The sequence below is a fragment of the Silurus aristotelis genome, assembly GCF_946808225.1.
Source record: "Silurus aristotelis genome assembly, chromosome: 4".
Lineage (NCBI taxonomy): Eukaryota > Metazoa > Chordata > Actinopteri > Siluriformes > Siluridae > Silurus > Silurus aristotelis.
The window spans coordinates 14483530-14502909 of record NC_139577.1 but is presented as its reverse complement, the minus strand read 5'-3'; the positions used below and the strand labels follow the sequence as shown (position 1 = coordinate 14502909).

General features: G+C 41.4%; 1 protein-coding gene across 1 annotated transcript in view; it reads right to left on the bottom strand.

Annotated features, from left to right (window-relative positions):
• The window catches only part of atrn (attractin), a 60641-nt gene that overhangs the window by 39768 nt on the left and 1493 nt on the right, over nt 1–19380 (bottom strand). The window contains exons 2-5 of the mRNA XM_083540208.1: nt 18432–19219; nt 12948–13031; nt 3023–3136; nt 1957–2085 (exon numbers count right to left, since the gene is read on the bottom strand). Of these exons, the coding sequence (XP_083396334.1) occupies nt 1957–2085; nt 3023–3136; nt 12948–13031; nt 18432–18697 (593 nt within the window). The 5' untranslated portion in view covers nt 18698–19219. The remainder of the gene's footprint in view (nt 1–1956; nt 2086–3022; nt 3137–12947; nt 13032–18431; nt 19220–19380) is intronic.

Below are 19380 nucleotides of genomic sequence, written 5' to 3'. Positions count from 1 at the left end.
AACACCTTATTAAATATCCTTAGATTCAGCTGAGAAATCAACAAAATATAGTGTTAATGTGCTAACATTAGACTGCATTTAAACCGGAGCTGGCATTACCGCTGCCCCATTAGTAGGCAGCTCACTCTCCTCAAGAGCTGAACACAGCTCACGTTGTGTGTGTGCGCGCACGTGTGTGCGCACGCACGTCTGTGTGTAGCAGAGGGAGAGAGAACCAGGCAAGCTGTTTGATGTCCTTCGGTAAGCCTTGTTTTTTGCGTGTATAATGGAGGAGCGTCTGAAGGGTGTGCACGCATGAACGTGTGTATGTATAGAGAATGAGCTTATGCAGAAGTTCTGTTTGATGTTCTTTTGATATCGCACTCCACCGTGCTCCTTTCTGGAGAAGGAGGTCTACCGTGAATGTAGTCGCTATAGAAACTGCACCAATAAGCACCAGAATTCGCCATCACGGACCTCATTAAACCAAGATGCCAAATCCATCAAGTCTAGAGACCCCTGCTGAAAGTATTGGAACAGCAGAACTAATTCGTTTTTTGTTTGTGCTATACACCGAAGACATCCAAAGATAAACAATAAAGACAATAGGGGAAGAAATAAATCAGAATTTCAGCTTTCATCCTATATTTGCATCTAGATGTGTGAACTTGCTTAGAACATGGAACAGATTGTCTTACAGCAAAATAACGTAAATGGCATTCAATATTGGATAATAATCCCTTGCCTGCAATAACTGCAACAATCAGGTGGCCCAATGGTTATCACCAAGCTTTTGCATTGCTCTTTTGCTCTTTCAGGAGGTTAAGGTCTTCAGGAGATGAAATACGGACTCAACTGGTTTAAGGTCTGCTGATTGACTGGGTCAGTCTTTCAGTTTTCCCCCCGATGAAGTTTGTGTGGAGTTGTGTAGACTGCAGCATTCGTTCTGCTGCTACCATCATGGGTTACATTACTTGACTGACCTGTAAATGCACCAGTGGGTTCTTTCTTTTTACGAATTGTTCTATTGACTAGGCCCGATGCTTGTGCAATTACATTCACAGATTTTTCCCAGTTTTCATAGTACAGTTACCCCGTTGTACAAGCAACCTATAGTACGAGCAAACGGAGATACGAGCGACCTTGCTCGCAAAATTGTACCCTGTTTCACGAGCAAATTTCGAAGGCACGAGCAAACCCACGCTGCTGGTGCCCCGTTTTCGGCGGAGGGTCGTACATTCATTCTAAAGGGGAAAATCAGTTCGAACGTACGAGCAAATGGACCTACGAGCAATTTTCAAGAATGAATTATGCTCGTACAACGGGGTTTTACTGTAGTTTGAACAGCTCACTCTCACCGGGAAAGACCAGATACTCAAAGAAGAGTGGACATTCAAAGTTATTAATTGTTTAAACAACTAATCCAACACTGCACACCTGGGCAACAAAAAACCCCTGTTCGTTTAAAAAAATCAGAAAAATTGGTGTCTTCACAAAGAGTCATTTCCTCACATTTACATCAAACTAAATATAAATATGAGGAAATTAATGATGGAATTCTGGATTATTGCCTGATGATCATCTTTTGATATCAAACGCAGATGTCCGAATATATACATAAAAAAAAAAAAAAGTGTCTTGACATTCCAATACTTTTGAGAGCATTGTCTATATGTACCCCCTTTTCTCTCTACACATCAAAGTACAGATAGAAAACACATACTTGCCAAACTATTTTAAGTGAGCTAAAAGCCATTACTTTTGGGTTATGTGTTTATGACCAAGATTTCCTTACTTTATATACTAGTTTCTTACAGAAACAAGAGAAGATGACTGATCTGTCAGTTAGTTATAAACAACAGATAAGATCTTTATTCTTCAGGAAACATTCATTATTTTCTAAAGGTACACAGCTTTATAATTATACAAGCACCAATCTGCTGGATTTTGTTGTAAGATTTGTCCCATTCTGCTCACCTGTAGGAAATGTTGAAGCCAGTAAGGTTGTAGGCTGCGTCGCTGAAGAAGTGGAGGAGCGCATAGCCTGATTCAGCCACCACCTCTGGAACCGTTTCGTTGCTGTAGTGCTCGGGAATGATCAGACCGCTGAAACGTGAGAGCACTAATATAATCCACATCACCCCTCGACGTGGAGGATAATTCTAAGCAGTTCTTTATTAGCTTTATCTTGAACGTCTCTAAGATTAAACTCTTGCAGTAATAAAAATGATGCAAAACGATATTAAACAACAAAAGTACAGGTTGATTACATGCTATGTGCATTTCACAAAGATGTTTTGCTGTTCGTTTTTGCCGTCTATTGCATTGCAAGGTCATGCTGAACCCCCATGTGATGAGCGTATACTCCCACCACCATCATTGGGAACGCCCAACGGGGGAAACCCATTCTCCCTTTTTTTTTTTATTTATTTAAGTTATAAAGAAAAAAAAAACTCTGATCGCACACTAAAAGGACCTAGGACCTGAAGTATGTTTAGAGACTCTGTATTAAAAAGTGCTATCACATTACTTGGCCTGGATTGCATGCTCACTCCAATCTCATCAGGCATTATAGGAAACTCAGTGCTATGTTGGCAAAGAGGCTTCACAAAGAAAGAAACGCAAGAGTCATTGTGATGGATTTGTTTAAAATAGCTTGCGTGCTGGTTTGTCGTTTTCTTCACATGAACATTTTCTTTCACATAGTGAGGGTGAAATTAAGCTAATCAACTACAAAGGATTTTTTTGTTTTCCCATAAGCATATTTTTTAAACATATTAAAGGTGGCAATAATTCAGATGTGTGTGTGTGTGTGTGTGTGTGTGTGTGTGTGTGTGTGTGTGTGTGTGTGCACGCATGTGTGTGTTTGAGAGAGGGGGAGAGAGACAGACAGAGAGAGAAAATGGTTTCTCCAGTTCCGTACTTAGGCGCATCATTGATCTGCTAGTCATTGCTGAGTGCTCTGCTTATTTGGTTATGGCTTCTCCACACAGACAGACGTGTGGAAACACCCACACCCAGTTACACAAATATCATTCAGTACCTGAATGCAGCCAGAAGAGGAGAATATATGGAGTCTCCATCATAGACATATAGGTGGTCCCAACTGCACTCGGTGGCAAAGTGCTCAAAGCGCAGCCTCAGAAGAGAGTTTGACCTGCAAACACACAGGAAAAAGACAGAGTGTGAAGGTTTTTTGTTTAGTTGTGTGGGCTAGTCTGGTTAGACTGGGCCGAGTTATGTTCCACAGCATTATGCGTTCAGCGAGAAAGCTGCTTGCTTGGCTCCCGAGTCAGCTTAGAAGTAGTAATTAATACAGTTCTTCGATATTACTTTTAATCTTGTTTCTTAAAACATTCTGTATGATTCAATATTTAATTACAACCCTGAAAACTGCCAGCAACCTCGGTGCCCTCGAACGGTGTGTACTTGCGAATGCCTTTATAATTATCCTGATAAAGTGAGACTTACATTTAAATTATAGGGGAAACGTCTCTTGCTTAAAATAACCTCAAATTAATGCTCTCTGTAGCGGCTGATCCCATTCCTGCTAACCGAATTCAGTTCATGCACATTCTGGGGTATTAACATTACAAATTTCCAGTGTAAAAGAAACGTTGCTATACAAAGTTTGCTCTATGCTTTCAGGTGAATTTGACGATGTTTCAGTTGACAATGTCTCAACAATGTGTATCATTTGGGCCCTATAATGGTTAAAACTATATGTAAAATAAATAAAAAACCTCTCAGACTCAAATTCTGGTAATTATGAATACTGGCAATATTGAGCAACTTGCTTTAGAGGGGCGATACTGTGAGAGATGAATAATAAATCAATAAATAAGTGAGAATAATGAGTTTCATTAAACGGATAGTTTCCCATAACTTACCCTACGTGGCCACTGCAGAGGGATTTTTCTAATGCAACTGTATTTGTAATTTGGATGTAATATGGCAATTAAATGCACTAAATGGGTTTAGTTTTCACCAATACTCTTGTATGCAATTACAGCAATAAAAGTGTAAATTTCTCTAAAAAGAAAACAAATTACCTGTTCATTTTAAGAGACCAGTATTATTTAGTATTACTCGATTAATTGATGGATTATTCATTAGACTATTCGATTACTAAAATAATCAATATCAGCAGCTTAAAATAGTTATAAGGCTATAGCAGTGAAAAATGTGAAAAAGCTGATAAGCAAGTACAATAAGTATATTGTGTGCATGTGTGTGTGTGTGTGTGTGTGTGTGTGATATTAGTGAAATCTATGTAAAGCACCATGTGTGTGGAGAATAAGTGTTATATAAATTTACAATATATACATCGTATGTACAGCATTTAGCTGTACGAGCGTGGGTTTTTTTACTGGCCATTTCTTTACAATAATGGCTAAAAGTGCACTAGCTAGCTACTTTATTACCTACTCTGGGATAGAGTAGAGGTGCAAGTGAAAAGCGGGGTTTGTTTTACATTTAGATAAAAATGTCTGCACCGCTCTAAGTACATTTCTGTTTTCTTCGAGCTGTATTCTCTCGTTAAGGACCGATACTGACTTTTATTGGCCCTCTGGGTAGACTGGGTCGCTGTGTAAGTGCGATGAAATAATTTCCCATTCTGACTTGATTTATCAACTTTTTGTCTGGCAGTTAAGTTCAGATGTCCAGCATATGGCCAACTTCATTACAATTCTGCCATTCAAGTGCTCAATGACTCCTTTCTACTGGAACCTGTAGAGATGTGTAGAATTTTATCTGCATCAGCAAACTCACATTTTCCTCATTTAAGACAAACTCGCTCTCAGGTAATGCGCTAAAGCCAAGCGCACTCTGACCCTGTCCCTTCCTCAAAGACATTCTTCCAATTAGATTTAAACTATGTACAATCTGTAGAAGGAAACATCATCCAACCTTCAAGTCTAAGTTTAATGTACAACATGTAGTCAATGCTCTCTTGTTTAAAGGAGTTTTTGAGTGTGTGTAAAAAGATATACTCAAGTGACTTTATTAGAGTAGAAAAGACTAAACATTTATATAAGAACCCAAAAACCAAAACCAAAATACGACGCTAGGGGGTTTATTAGCTATTAGACGGAAAAAGATGAGGTCAGGTGTTAAGGTTAGGTTTTGGAAAACCAGTGAGGAGCAAAAAACTGGTATGGAAGCTAATCATGGAGCTAGTGTTTCTTTTTTTTAACTAGTAAAAGTAGTTTTAAATTGGAATTACTTTTTTTATTTTAATTGGATAACCCTATAAAAACCAAGATGCCCTTTTACATTGGCCTGTGTCTAACAATTTTCAGGAAATAGTATGAAGTGTATATTGTCATTATACGTTGCCCGACCAAAATAAAAGTCACACACACTAATATTTCATTAGACTGCCTTTAGCTTTAATTACGATAAGTATTCACTGTGGCATGGTTTGATAAGCTTCTGCAGTGTCGCAACATTTATTCCTGTCCAATGTTGCAGTAATTTTTCACCAAGATCTTGTATTGATGAAGTGAGAGTCGGACCTCTGCGCAAAGTCTCCCTCAGCACATCACAAAGATTCTTAATGTGGTTAAGGTCTGGACTCTGTGGTGACAAATCCATGTGTGAAAATGATGTCTCATGCTCCCTGGACCACTCTTTCATAAATTGAGCCCAATAAATCCTGGCATTGTCATTTAGGAATTTTCCCATGCCATCAGGGAAGAAAAAAATCCATTGAAGAAATAACCTGGTTATTCAGTATATTCAGGTATTCATGTTGCTGAACCTCCTGTAGACCTGACCAACTGCAGCAACCCCGGATCATAGCACTGCCCCCACAGGCTTGTACGGTAGGCACTAGGCATGATGGGTGGATCAGTTCATTCGCCTCTTTTCTTACCCTGCTGCACCCATCACTCTGGAACAGAGTAAATCTGGACTCATCAGACCACATGACCTTCTTTTATTGCTCCAGAGTCCAATCTTTATGCTCCCAAGCAAAACTGAATCCTTTTTTTCCCCAATTAGCCTCACTGATAAGAGGTTTTCTTAAGGCAACAAGGTTTTCTGAACTATTTTCTGTGCAGGAGATGCAACCTGAAAGAGATAGACAGCATCAGATGGTGGTCTGTAGGATGGCTTTGGAGGTGAAGAAGAAGAGGAGGAGCATGAGGACTGAAAGAAGAATTAGGTGGTGGAAACTGAAGGAGGAAGACTGTAGTGTGAGATTCATGGAAGAGGTCAGACATTAGCGAGGCAGAGGGACCGAGCAGGGAAGGATGTGCTGCAAGTTTGAACAATAAAGGATGCAGATAAATGTGTGCTGACTAGTGAGGAGAGTGTGTTGAGCAGATGGAGGGAGTATTTTGAGCAGCTGATAAATGAAGAAAGCGAGAGCGAGAGCGAGAGCGAGAGAGAGAGAGAGAGAGAGCGAGAGCGAGAGCGAGAGCGAGAGAGAGAAAAAGAGCGAGAGCGAGAGAAGGTTGGATGGTGTGGAGATGGTGAATCAGGAAGTGGATAGGATTAGTAAGGAGGAAGTGAGAGCAGCCATTAAGAGGATGAAGAGTGGTAAGTGGGTAGGACCAGATGACATACCAGTAAAAGCATAAAGATGTTAAGAAAAGATGGCAGTGGAGTTTTTAACCAGATTTATTAATAAGATTCTGGAAGGCTAGAAGATGCCTGAGGAATGGTGAAGGAGTGTGCTGGTACCGATCTTTAAGAATAAGGGAGATGTGCAGACCTGCAGTAACTACAGAGGAATAAAGTTGATCAGTCACACCATGAAGTTATGGAAAAGAGTAGTAGAAGCCAGGCTGTGAGAAGAGGTGACCATCTGTGAGCAACAATATAGTATCATGCTGAAGAAGCGCACTATGGACGCAATATTTGCTTTGAGAATGTTGATTGACAAGTTTAGAGAAGGTCAGAAGGAGTTGCATTGTGTGTTTGTGGATTTTGAGAAAGCGTACGACAGGCGGCCGAGAGAGGAGTTGTGGTATTGTATGGGGAAGTCAGGTGTGTCAGAGAAGTATGTGAGGGTGGTGCTGGACATGTATGAGGACAGTGTGACAGCAGTAAAGTGTGCAGTAAGAACGACACACTGGTTCAAGTTGGAGGTTGGACTGCCTCAAGAATCGGCTCGGAGACCTTTCCTGTTTGCAGTGGTGATGGACAGTTTGACAGACGAGGTAGGACAGGAGTCTCCATGGACCATGATGTTTGCAGATGATATTGTGATTTGTGGTGAGAGTAGGGAGCAAGTTAAAGAAGAGCCTGGAGAAGGTGGAGGAGTTCAGGTACCTGGGCTCAACATTGCAAAGTAATGGAGTGTGTTAGATAAGGGAAGAAAAGAGTGCAGGCAGGGTGGAGTGGGTGGAGAAGAGTGGCAGGAGTGATTTGTGATAGAAGGGTATCTGCAAGAGTGAAAGGGAAAGTTTATAGGACTGTGGTGAGACCTGCGATGTTGTATGGTTTAGAGACAGTGGCATTTAGTAAAAGACAGGAGGTGGAGCTGGAGGTAGCAGAGCTGAAGATGTTGAGGTTTTCGTTGGGAGTGACGAGGATGGACAGGATTAGAAACAAGTTTATTAGAGTGACAGCGCATGTAGGGCATTTTGGAGACAAGGTGAGGGAGGCGAGATTGAGATGGTTTGGACATGTGCAGAGGAGGGACATGGGGTATATTGGTAGGAGAATGCTGAGGATGGAGCCACCAGGAGGGAGAAAAATAGGAAGGCCAAGGAGGCAGTTTATGGATGTGGTGAGGGAAGACATGCAGATAGTTGGTTTGAAAGAGGCAGATGTAGAGGGTAGGGGGTATGGAGATGGATGATCTGCTGTGGTGACCCCTAATGGGAGCAGCCGAAAGAAGAAGAATCAGATTAGTCTACCAAATGCATTCAAAGTTAAAAGAACCTAGCAACAATGGCTGATTTAACAATTACTTATAGTTTCTGTTCTACTGTTGATTGTAACATAAACCACTTGGTCTTCATAAACTTGTTTTATGTGTAAGGAATCACTGAAGAGTTTCAAGCAACACAGGATATGAATCCATGACTCAATCCACACATTCAATCTTTTTATATATTTAGTCATACATTTGTTTAGGACAGCTTTGTTCACCCTCACTGCAAGCGGACAATTGGGCAATTTCAACTTCCTTACTCACAGAGGCACTAAAATTTAACGATAGATTGAGTTGGTGTAAGCATGCCTACTCGTGTTTCACAGCAATGGCACAGCATCCTGTAGCGCCAGAATTTTCCTTTCTGAGCACGAAGGAAACCTAAGGAGGTGGACATAAAATCAGAAAAACCACAATGGGGGAAGGTGGCTCGGTGGGTTCCAGCATTCCTTCTATAGAATAGATTACTCATGCAAAAAAATTACTCGGGTGAGTATTTTTTGAGTTACATACATGTACACATGTACACATACATGTGGAAGACACCATGACAAGACTGAGCACCGCAACAAGACACAAGGTACTTATACTGCATCAGCAAGGTCTCTCCCAGGCAAAAAATTTCAAAGCAGACTGGATTTTAAAGATGTGCTGTTTGAGGTATTTTGAAGCACAAAGAAACGGCCAATGTTAAAAACCGAAGATCCAGTGGTCTGCCAAGGAAACTTAATGTAGTTTATGAAAAATGCATCAAACTTATTTTGTAATTTTTTATAGCCATTTATATTTGGCTATAACAAAAAAGTTGTTTGCCAAATGACTTTAGAGCGGTACAACAGTGAAGCATGGTGGCAGTTCCTTGCATGTTTGGGGCTGCATTTCAGCAAATAGAGTTGAAGATATGGTCAAGATTGAATGTGTCCTCGATGCTGCAAAATACAGACAGATACTTATTTAGCATGCAATATAATCAGGAAGGCATCTGCCATAAATATATTCTGAAGCAGCACAGAAACCCCAAACATACAGCCAATGTCATTAAGAACTATCTTCAGAGAACAAAAAGAATCATTGTAGTAATTGTGTTGGCTCCCACAGAGTCCTGATCTCAGGGGAAGATCTGTGGTTAGTTCTCCAAGATGTTTGGAAAAACCTACCTGCCAAGTTCCTTCAAAAACTGTGTACATAGAAGAACTGATTCTGTTTTGCAGGCAAAGGGTGGTCACATAAAATAATGATTTGATTTGCATTTCTAAACGTATTAAACCAGAATGGCAGCACAACGCAAGGCCCGGCGTCTCTCCAGATTTCGCGAGTGACTGCAAGTTTATTCACTCAGAATAGCCAAGCACATATCTCATACAGCTGAGACCTCGGTCACAATTACATAGGGGGACTTTCAACAAACTTTTAACTAATGGACCGCTAATCCAGCTCATCAGGCACGGAGACCCCAGTGTCGGCGCAAAGGAGGGGGAAAACGAGGTGACATTAGGGCTGGGCTGTAGCTAAACCTGCATCAACTCTCGCAAGCATTCTTGCTAATGTACAATCTCCTGTGACCAATATGGATGAACTGCTGCTCTGGACAACATCACATAAGCGAATTAAGGAATGTAATGTCATGGTTTTTACGTAAACATGACTTAATGACAACATTCCCAGCAGCGCCATTAAGCTCAAGGGTTACAGTGGAATGTTGCCGGGCAGACAGGGCGGCAGTAGACTCTGGTAAGCGCAAGGGTGGTGGTCTGTGCATTTATGTTATTAATAACTGAAAGTCATTGCTCTGCACATTTAGAGTATTTGATGATTACGTGCAGGCCCGTTTATTTACCGAGAGAATTCTCATCCATTGTTGTGACTGCATTGTACATTTCTAAGAGCATTCGTTGGACAACTGGCACAGGTCTTCAATGACATTTTCAACATGTCACTGGCCCAAGCCACGGTTCCTAAATGCCTGAAGACTACAACCATCATACCAGTGCCTAAGCACTCAGCTGCAGAATGCCTGAATGATTTTTGTCCAGTTGCACTCACCCCTATTGTTAGAAAGTGCTTTGAGAAACTGGTTCTGAATCACCTCACTGCAGGCGTACCACCTACACTGTACCCACACCAGTTTGCCTATCGCCCGAACAGTTAAACAAAGGATGCAGTTTCCACGGCTCTTCATTCAGCCCTCACCCACCTGGATAAAAACAACACCTACATCAGAATGCTGTTCATCGACTTTAGTTCTGCGTTCAATACAGTCCTCCCCACTGTACTAATCACTAATTTCAGTGGGTATCTGCACCTCCACTTTCAGATAGATTCTGGACTTTTTTACCAACAGACCTCAATCTGTTGAGCAAAAAGGTGTCCTCAACCCTCATTCTGAACACCGGCATCCCACAGGGCTGTGTTTTGAGCCCACTACTCTACTCTACTCTACTCTACTCTACTCTACTCTACTCTACTCTACTCTACTCTACTCTACTCTACTCTACTCTACGTTCACCCATTACTGTGCTCCTGTGCATATCACCGTGGTTGGCCAGATCAGCAACGACGATGAAATAACGGAAATCTAACAGCAGGAGACACTTCCCAGTCTACATTAATTTAACTGAGGTAGAGATAGACTCAAGCTTGAAGTTCTTGAGAGTTCACATCTCTGATGATCTGTCCTGGCAACAGATCAGCTCTGGTTATGAAGGCACAACACCACCTGTACTTCTCAAAGATTCTTAAGAAAGCTCACCTGTTCCCAGGGATTATAATGAGTTGTCACAGCTGCATCATCGAGAGCATCCTGTCCAACTTCATCACTGTATGGTATGGAGGCTCCACTGTGTGTGAACACAAAGACTTGCAAAGGGTGGTCAAAACCGCCTGACGCATCACTGGAACCCAACTACTTGCCATTAAAGACCTTCACCACAGCAGATGTCTGCGCAGAGCTCACATCATCATCGAGGACTCTTTACACCCAGCCAAAAACTGTTTAACCTCCTTCCATCAACAAGGAGAAACAGGAACATACACACCAGAACCAGCACAATCAGGGCCAGCTTTTTTTTCATCCACCATCACACTACAGTGTTAGATCGATTGATCGAACAATCCATCCATCCATCCATCTCCTGTTCATTTAATTTCCATTTTCTTCATTTATAAAAATAAACTATTAACAGAACTTTCTTTTTTTTTTTTTTTTTTTAAAGCATTCACATTTTTACAATATTTTCCCACACTTGCCTAAAAAGTTGAACAACAAATATGTCTAAAAAAACCTTGCGACGAATAAACAAATAACATTGGTTTTTTTACATTATGCTTTTTCTTATTGACTATACTAGCCATCTTTACTAGTAGCTACTTGGGTAGAGACAAGCATTTATTATCAAGCGAACAGTTCTCTGACCTCAATTCATTTCCTTTTTTGTTTTTTTTCCCCCATGCATTTGTGGGTACAGCACATTTTGTTCTACCATCACAATACCGGGGACGTTGTACTGAATGCTGAAGTGCTGCCCAGAAATTCATCTGCAAGCTGAATGAAGTTAAACAAATGTGTATATTTTAGGCAGCTCCTGAATGGAAAAATTGCTGCATAGACAGAGACCAACATTATCAGGAAAAGTGTCTAGCTTGGTAGCTTGCACAACTCTCAGTTATAAGATATCTTGATCATGCAAATATTTAAGTCTGTGTTTTTACCTAAGATTAATGGGGCTATAAATTCGATTTCATGGGGGGAATCACTTTTGGGTCAGACGCTACACAAGCAAGCCTTCCAAATTACCAAACTAATCACTATAACAAACAATAGACATGCAATTCCATGCAACTGCACTCTACAAGGGGGTATTACAAAATCTGAGACTGGTCAGACTTTAGGACTTTATTTAGACACACTATCACCTTCAAAATAGTCCCCTTGCACAGCAATACAGTGCTCCCAGCGTACCGGACACTCCTGGAATGTGTCCTGTAAATCTTTTCAAACCATATAGAGCAACTTCTGCTATTCGCTCCGGATCTTCAGAATGGTGTCAAAACGGCGACCTTTAAGATGGATCTTCATCTTCGGAAAGAGGGCGAAGTCCGCAGTAGTAAAATTTTGTGAGTAGGGTGGGTGCCGGACGTGAGATCATGTGAATTGTTCTCGGATGACCTTGGTGCACAAGAATCGTTTTGAAATTTTTGGGGGTTGAGCTCATTGAAGGTCTTGCCTTCCTCTCGTCGTCTTCCGGTGATGTTTTACGCAAAACATTTAGAACGACTCGGTGCAGCATCGCTGTACGTCATGGTCGAACGCGTCTTCAGAATTTCATGTTTGCGCTCTGTACTAACTTGTGGTCCACGAGGGAAATCGCAGATGTGGTAATGCATGTGGTAAGAATAGCACCAGTTAGCACCATTAATCTCGAAGCTTTTTGATACCACCTCGTACATACCATGACAAATAACATTCAGTTATGACAGAGCCATCCTGCTGACATCGCTATTTTTTTTACTTCCATTTCAGCTGAGCGTGAGGACATGCGTCAGAACGTCCACAATGTCACGACGGTTAAGGAGGAATAGTGTTGCTCTGTTTTATGCAATATTTGATTAATTGCAGAACGGACATTGAAGAAAGGGAGACTGAGGGATTTCTGTGCATTTAATAAAATATAATAATCATCCACAGTTGCTGATTGGATAAAAGTTCTAGGCTTAGAATTATGAATGAGGAAGTGCGTTAGTGTGTGTAAAGTGCAGCAGGATGGGACTGTTGGCTTGGAGGGGTCTGCTACAAAACTGTTTTGCTTCATGAAATCGAATAAATATTCCAGTACGTTTCAGGTGTTCACATAATCTTAATAACATTAATAAATAACATAATATTAACATATTAAATATACTGTGCGTCAGTGTACATTTCAGCAGGCTATGCGTTTATTACTATAAAAAAAACATGTCTACTTTTAACATTTAGGCACAATTGCTTGAGTATTCCAAAAGAAATCACACCCTCTGTCTCAACTGCATGGTTATGTGTGTTTGCGTTTCCAAATAAAAATAAAAAAGAGGAAGCATAACTCACTGTCCCTCTATGAGCCATGTGCACTTAGTTTTGTGTTTGTAGTTCCCCGGTCCATCTGTCAGATACCCAGAAGGTCCAGTTAGCCTGTGAACACATCAATAACAATCACACAGTAAACACACCTGAGAGGGACAGGGCAAAAACACTGGACAGAACAACAAGCAACATTCAGCTGAATATGACCTGCTGTGTAATTTAACCCGCAGTGCTCTTACATAATTTGGATAGCGCTTTATTGTTTATAGCGCTTTATTGTTTTAAGGCAGATCAGCAAATATATATACAAATAAATAAATAAATAAATAAATAAAAAACCTTGGGCATATCAAGTCCATCAGGGTACAAACAGCAGTTATGTGTTGACAAGCGTGTGTTATGGCATAACAGCTCGACAACATGGTACAAAGTCAGAGAAATGGACCAATAAAATGTACATACGTTTCAGCTTTCTCACACGCAATATTAGTTTATACCTGAATGGCACACAACTTTTCTTTACAGCATATAAGGGCAAATGTGCCACATGTATTTTTTCCTTTACTGAAGGTTTAAAAAAAAAAAAAAATAAAAAAAAATAAAAAGACGTCTGTGTGTAGTGGTAGAGAGCCGGAAAACAAAAGCAAAACAGTAAAAGCTCTGGCCCTGGCTTCATATCACAAATCAATTGATGTCCTGAATAGATTCAAAGCTGATTATCTTCTCTGTGTGGAGTCTGAAAAAGCCAAACATCTCAGCAGTGTTGTGTGTCAGGATGAAATGTACACTGCAATGAAATGAGCAGCAGCTTTGTGGCCAGCTGTGATGCGTCTCGTTTCCAATTCCCAAATTCTCCACTGTCTATATCACTGGCTAACGTGAAGCTTGAGAGTCTTACATTCTTTCTGTTTCAGCGAGCGAAGTGCCATCGAGGGTGCGCTTTTAAATGGAAAGCGAGAAGAAGGATTGGAACACAGTAAAGTTACTCAGCATTAATTATTTGCTTAGTCAGATGCAACTCTAGATCTGGTAGTTGAAAGCAACATAAAATGTGTACATTGTGCACTGTTACAGAATTATAAGAAACAATTCACAAGAACAATGTTATATATTATGTTTGTTCTTGAAAATGCGGATCTTTACACTGAGGTTAATTCGTACCCAACATTGGACCTAAAATGATTTTTTGGATGAAAACACATAATCTGCACTGTTTTCACAATCATGACTTAAACACACATTTTCAGAATGAAGCTAAAACAATTCTGCTAAAACTGATTAATCCAATTTCTAAATAATTCGGCAATTTATGCTGATTTGATGCTTCATTTAATCAGGTGCCTGCACGATCGATCGATCTATACAGCAGGGTGCACAAACTGCTGTTGCACACCGAGCCAATAAGCTTTCGATTAGAGATAGATTATGAAGAATCAACCGTACAGGGAGAATGAAGTTCTTTTGGAATTATATATATATATATATACACATACATACATACACACACATACACACACATACCCTACTGTACAACACCAACACAAAAGAAGGTTGTAGGAGATAAACTGAAAGAACCCCTACCACACAAACAGGAGGCTATTGAAAGAAACGCTAGCTAGCAAGTGTTTAACTAACTAGAATCATTATAGGCCCGCACAAGACCTCTGAAAGTGTGCTGTGGTATGTGGCAGAAATACATTAGCAGTAGATACTGTAAGGCCAGAATAGTATTCGGACTTGTTTGTCCAGCAAAATCAGATCTGGGGCAATAAAAGGTCAAACCGTGAACTCTGTCATGTTCCTTAATCTATTCCGGAACAATTTCTGCAGTGTACGAGAGTGCGTTATCTTGATAGAGGCCACTGTCGTTATGGTAGATGGTGGGTGTCAAAGTAAAATCCACATAAATGCCAAGATCCAAGGTTTCCCAGCAGGACATCATGCAGAAAATCACACTGCCTCACTTGCTTTCTTCCCATAGTGCATCCTGGTGCCATCTTTTCTCCATGTAACTGACACAAATGCACCCGGCTCTCCGCGTGATATAAAACGTGACTCATGAGCCCAGGCCACCTTCTTCCATTGTTCCATGGTCTAGGTCTGATGCTCATGTGCCAAATGTAGGTGTTTTGGTGGTGCACAGAAGTCAGCAAAGGCACCCTGACTGGTCTGCAGCTACACAGCGAGCCGTGATGCACTTTACACTGACAAGGCACAACTTTATGACCACCTGCATTATATTGTGTTGGCCCCTTTCTGCTGCCAAAACTGTCCTGAGTCATTATGCATTAACAGCATTAACTTTTTTCAGCAATTTGAGCTACAGGAGCTCATCTGTTGGATCGGACCACACGGGCCAGACTTCCCTCCCCACGTGCATCAATGAGCCTGTAGCCGATCACCACTGTTCCTTTGGCCACTTGTCATAGATACTGACCACTGCAGACCCCTAAAGAGCTCAAATCCTTATGCTTGCAAATTATTCCTGCCTCTAACACGTCAACATTCTCTACAAAATCAGTTCACTTGCTGCCTGATATATCCCACCCACTAACTGGTGCCATGCTGAAGAAATAATCAGTGATTCACTTCACCGGTCATAATGTCAAAGTTATGCCTGGTCGGTGTATGTCCTGATATATTACTATCATAGCCGGAATCATCCTTTCAGCTTTGTGCTACAGTTGCTGCTCAGTGGGATTGGACCAAATGGGTTAACCTTTACTCCCCATGTGAATCATTAATCACCTTGGGACTTTAACAGTGTTAACAGAGTCCCTCTAACACCCCACATGACCTTTATTTTTTTTGGAGATGCTCTGACCCACTAATCTAGCCGTCACACATTTAGCACTTGCAAAAAAAGTAAATAAAACATTTTAATAAATAAAAACTCAGATCCATACGCCTTACCATTTTCCTTCCAATACATTTACATTTAGCAGACGCCCTCGCCCTGTACAAAAGTGCTTTGAGTCTCTATCGATGAATTAATCTACACTGGTACGCTAGATTACAAACGTAAAATAAAATCAGCCTACAACTCTGTTGAGAGGATTTTACAATACATCATCTTGGAGAACTGACTGTTTACTTGCTGTCTAACAGTCATCAGTTTTATTCCTGTCACCTGTAAGTGGCTTTAAATGTTATGTCTAGAACCTATTAGAGTGTAGGATACTCAGGGCTGTCTGATCTCACTCTGGCACCAGACTTCATTTCCACCATGAGCCGCATCACAAAAGTTTGTTGTACTCAGTTTATGAGAGCTTCCAAATATACAGTACTGCATGTGGTATTGCTCTTTTCATTATGCTTCTATAATAATGTGGTTTAAAATGTGCACTGAGATATCATCGAAACCTGGTTACCGCTATGATGCTCTGTGGCTTGAAACGAAGCATGACAGTGTGAGACTTCTGCCAAAGCCGCGAGACCTGGCAACACTGAAGAAAAAGCTTCAGGCCGATTTGTGCCAGTTATTATAACAAGAGTCACACTGAACCTGCACAACCAATTCTCTTACAAAACAACAACTTTGCTTATCTTATTACTTGAGAAATCAACCATATAACCGGTAGGTCACTTAATTACTACAGTAATCGATAGATGTAGTCCTTGCGGAATGTGTGCTCCAATTCCAATAGTGAAAGTTATCAAATCCAAAAGGTTAATGCTGCTATTAGAGGATTATCCACCTTGTTCAATCAGATAATTATTTAATTCAGATTGGACTCAAATGACTTATTCTACTTAGGTGCTTCTGTGAATGTTTTTAAGCTGGATAACTGTGTGCAATCGTAAGCAGCGTTACGCAATCCTAGTCCTGTTGAAACTCCACCTTTTGGTGTTTTCCACCTTATAACTTGAGTAGGACACAACTTCTATACAGACTGTATTTATCAGAATTTATTGTAACAAAAAAAAAATCCATCCAGCTCAAATGGGAAAAAATTTTTTCTCGTAAATATACTCAAAGAGCCGAAGCACACGTAATTAACTAAATGCAATCACAGCAGCTTGAACAGAAGCGAACGAGAACGAATTCGAGCTACAGGTCCTTGCGTAGCATCCACTATGAACGCAGGTTTACTGAGCGACGGGAAATTAGATAGGAATGGTTGTTTCATCTATTTAAGGACACTCAGAGGAAGGAGACCCTGTGCGTGTAAGTGTGTGCAAGTGTGTGCAAGTGTGTGCTGGTGCGTTTGAAACAGACAGATAGGCTTCTGTTGCACTCTGAAACAGATGCAATAAAACCTGCGTATTTATTACAGCCTCTACCTCTAAGTGGTAATTCGGTTATGGAATTTTGACTCTGGCAATCGATCAGGGACTTGGGGGCATTAAAGAAAAAAGAAAAAAAACACAGAGGCTTATTCTTCAACTTGAGTACTGGATACACACCCTGCACCTCTATTTGTTCAATGACCCACTTTCAGGACGAATAAGCGTCTTTTATATAATGCTATTAACGGTTGATGGAGGGGGAAAGGGGAACGTCAGCCATTACTACGATGAGCAGACATCACTCACTGCCTCACCGTATACACTCATAGGACTGGGCCTGTTTATCTGCAATGCCTTTTCTCCAGTTGAAAATCAGTGATACCTACAAACCTGCTGTACGTGCATCTTTTGACGCAAGCAGCTTTCTAGACATATGTAATAAGTAATTGTTCAGAGGACAGATAGTGATTGATTTGTCACCTACGTGGAAAGTTGTCCTCATGATGAAAAGCCTCCATATACACACTTCTCCAAAAAAAAAAAACTATCACTAAAACCCTGTCTCTCTCTTCGTCCAAGATGCGAAGGAACTACAGACTTTACCCATGTCCAACCCTCGAACACACATGCTGTCTCTTGTCTATCCTGGAGATCTCACTAAACATTTTATTCCTGGAACACACGAGCAATAACAAGCCGCTCCTTCACAGAGTTTATTATCGCTTTATAGGCATGACAGCCCAATCTGATTAGGATCACAACAGCAGCAGACTGTCTGGTGTCCGAGTTTTCAATACTTTGACGGCTCACAGGGACACAACTGCTGCTGACAAGCCCAGCACGCGCGCTCGGCAAACACACACACACACACACACTACTGGACTTGGTACAGAAGATCCATTTTAATGGTCAACCCTGATTAGGATCCAATACAACAGCGAGATTAGTGCGCATTGAGGAAAAGTGCCAGCGACATTCCACCTACGCCTCAGTCAACATTGTGTACACAAACTGCTATAACAATATCACGACTCTCTCGAACACCTCACATACATCATAGCACTATATTTGTACTCACGACACACACACACACACACACACACACACACACACAAAGTTAGAAGCTGTCAGGGTAGTACCGATCCGGCATTACTGGAAGAAGCGTAATGCAGCAGAGTGTGAGGAATAATCCGGATCAGAGTGACAGTAGCGGCACGGCGGTGTAGCGGCGCTTTAAAGATTTTAGCCCGGTGCTTGTGCTCGTGCTCTCGCTCTCACCTGAAGCGGCCGCCGCAGTGTTGGCACTGCTCCTCTACCCAGCCCGGCTCACACACGCAGGTGCCGTTCGCCGGGTCGCACCGGCCGTTCACACACGGCTTGTCGCACTCTTTCAGCTCGGCGGCGGCGGACAGTCCAATGAGTCCCCCGAAAGCAGCAGAAATAAGGATAAAAGTCCGCCATTGTGGCCCGCGGAGGCCTGAGCGAGCCAAGCCGAGCAACACGCTCGCTCTCCGGCCAAGGGCCCCGCGTACCTCTCCGGCCATTCGGATTCGCTACACACACAAAAATGGCTGACTCGATTGCTGGAGAAGCCGCTGTACGATCTCGGGGGGCGACCGCTATCACCTCAGCTTGCGAGAAAACCCCGTTTCCTTACTGCGGCTTCAGTCTGCAACGAGCGTCTCCTCCAACTTCTTATCTCCGCTCTCCATTTACATCTCAGCGATGCTTATCGCTGCGGTACTGAGACGCTGCCGGAAATGACGACGATACAGAAAGATGCGGAAGTCCAAAGTTGACTGACGGAGAAGAGGCTACGTCCCAAATCACACACTACACCAACACGCAGCTTCGCCACCGGTCGCGGACACCCCCCACCCCCATCCTAGTTAGTAGGGTTGCACGCGGTTTGGGACGTGGCTAAAGTTTCAATCAGTCGCTGCTCATCTGTTGATGGAGCTGACAAGGCCAGAGCAGCAATCCCAGTGAAAGAAACCAGCGTTATTTCTGGATCATAGAAACGTCTTTACTACAGCGTTTTAGATTTTAAAGACAGGAATTAAAAGCTACATACATATACATATATATATATATATATATATATATATATATATATATATATATATATATACATATATATACATATATATATACATACACATATATATATATATATATACATATATATACATATATATATACATACACATACACATATATATATATA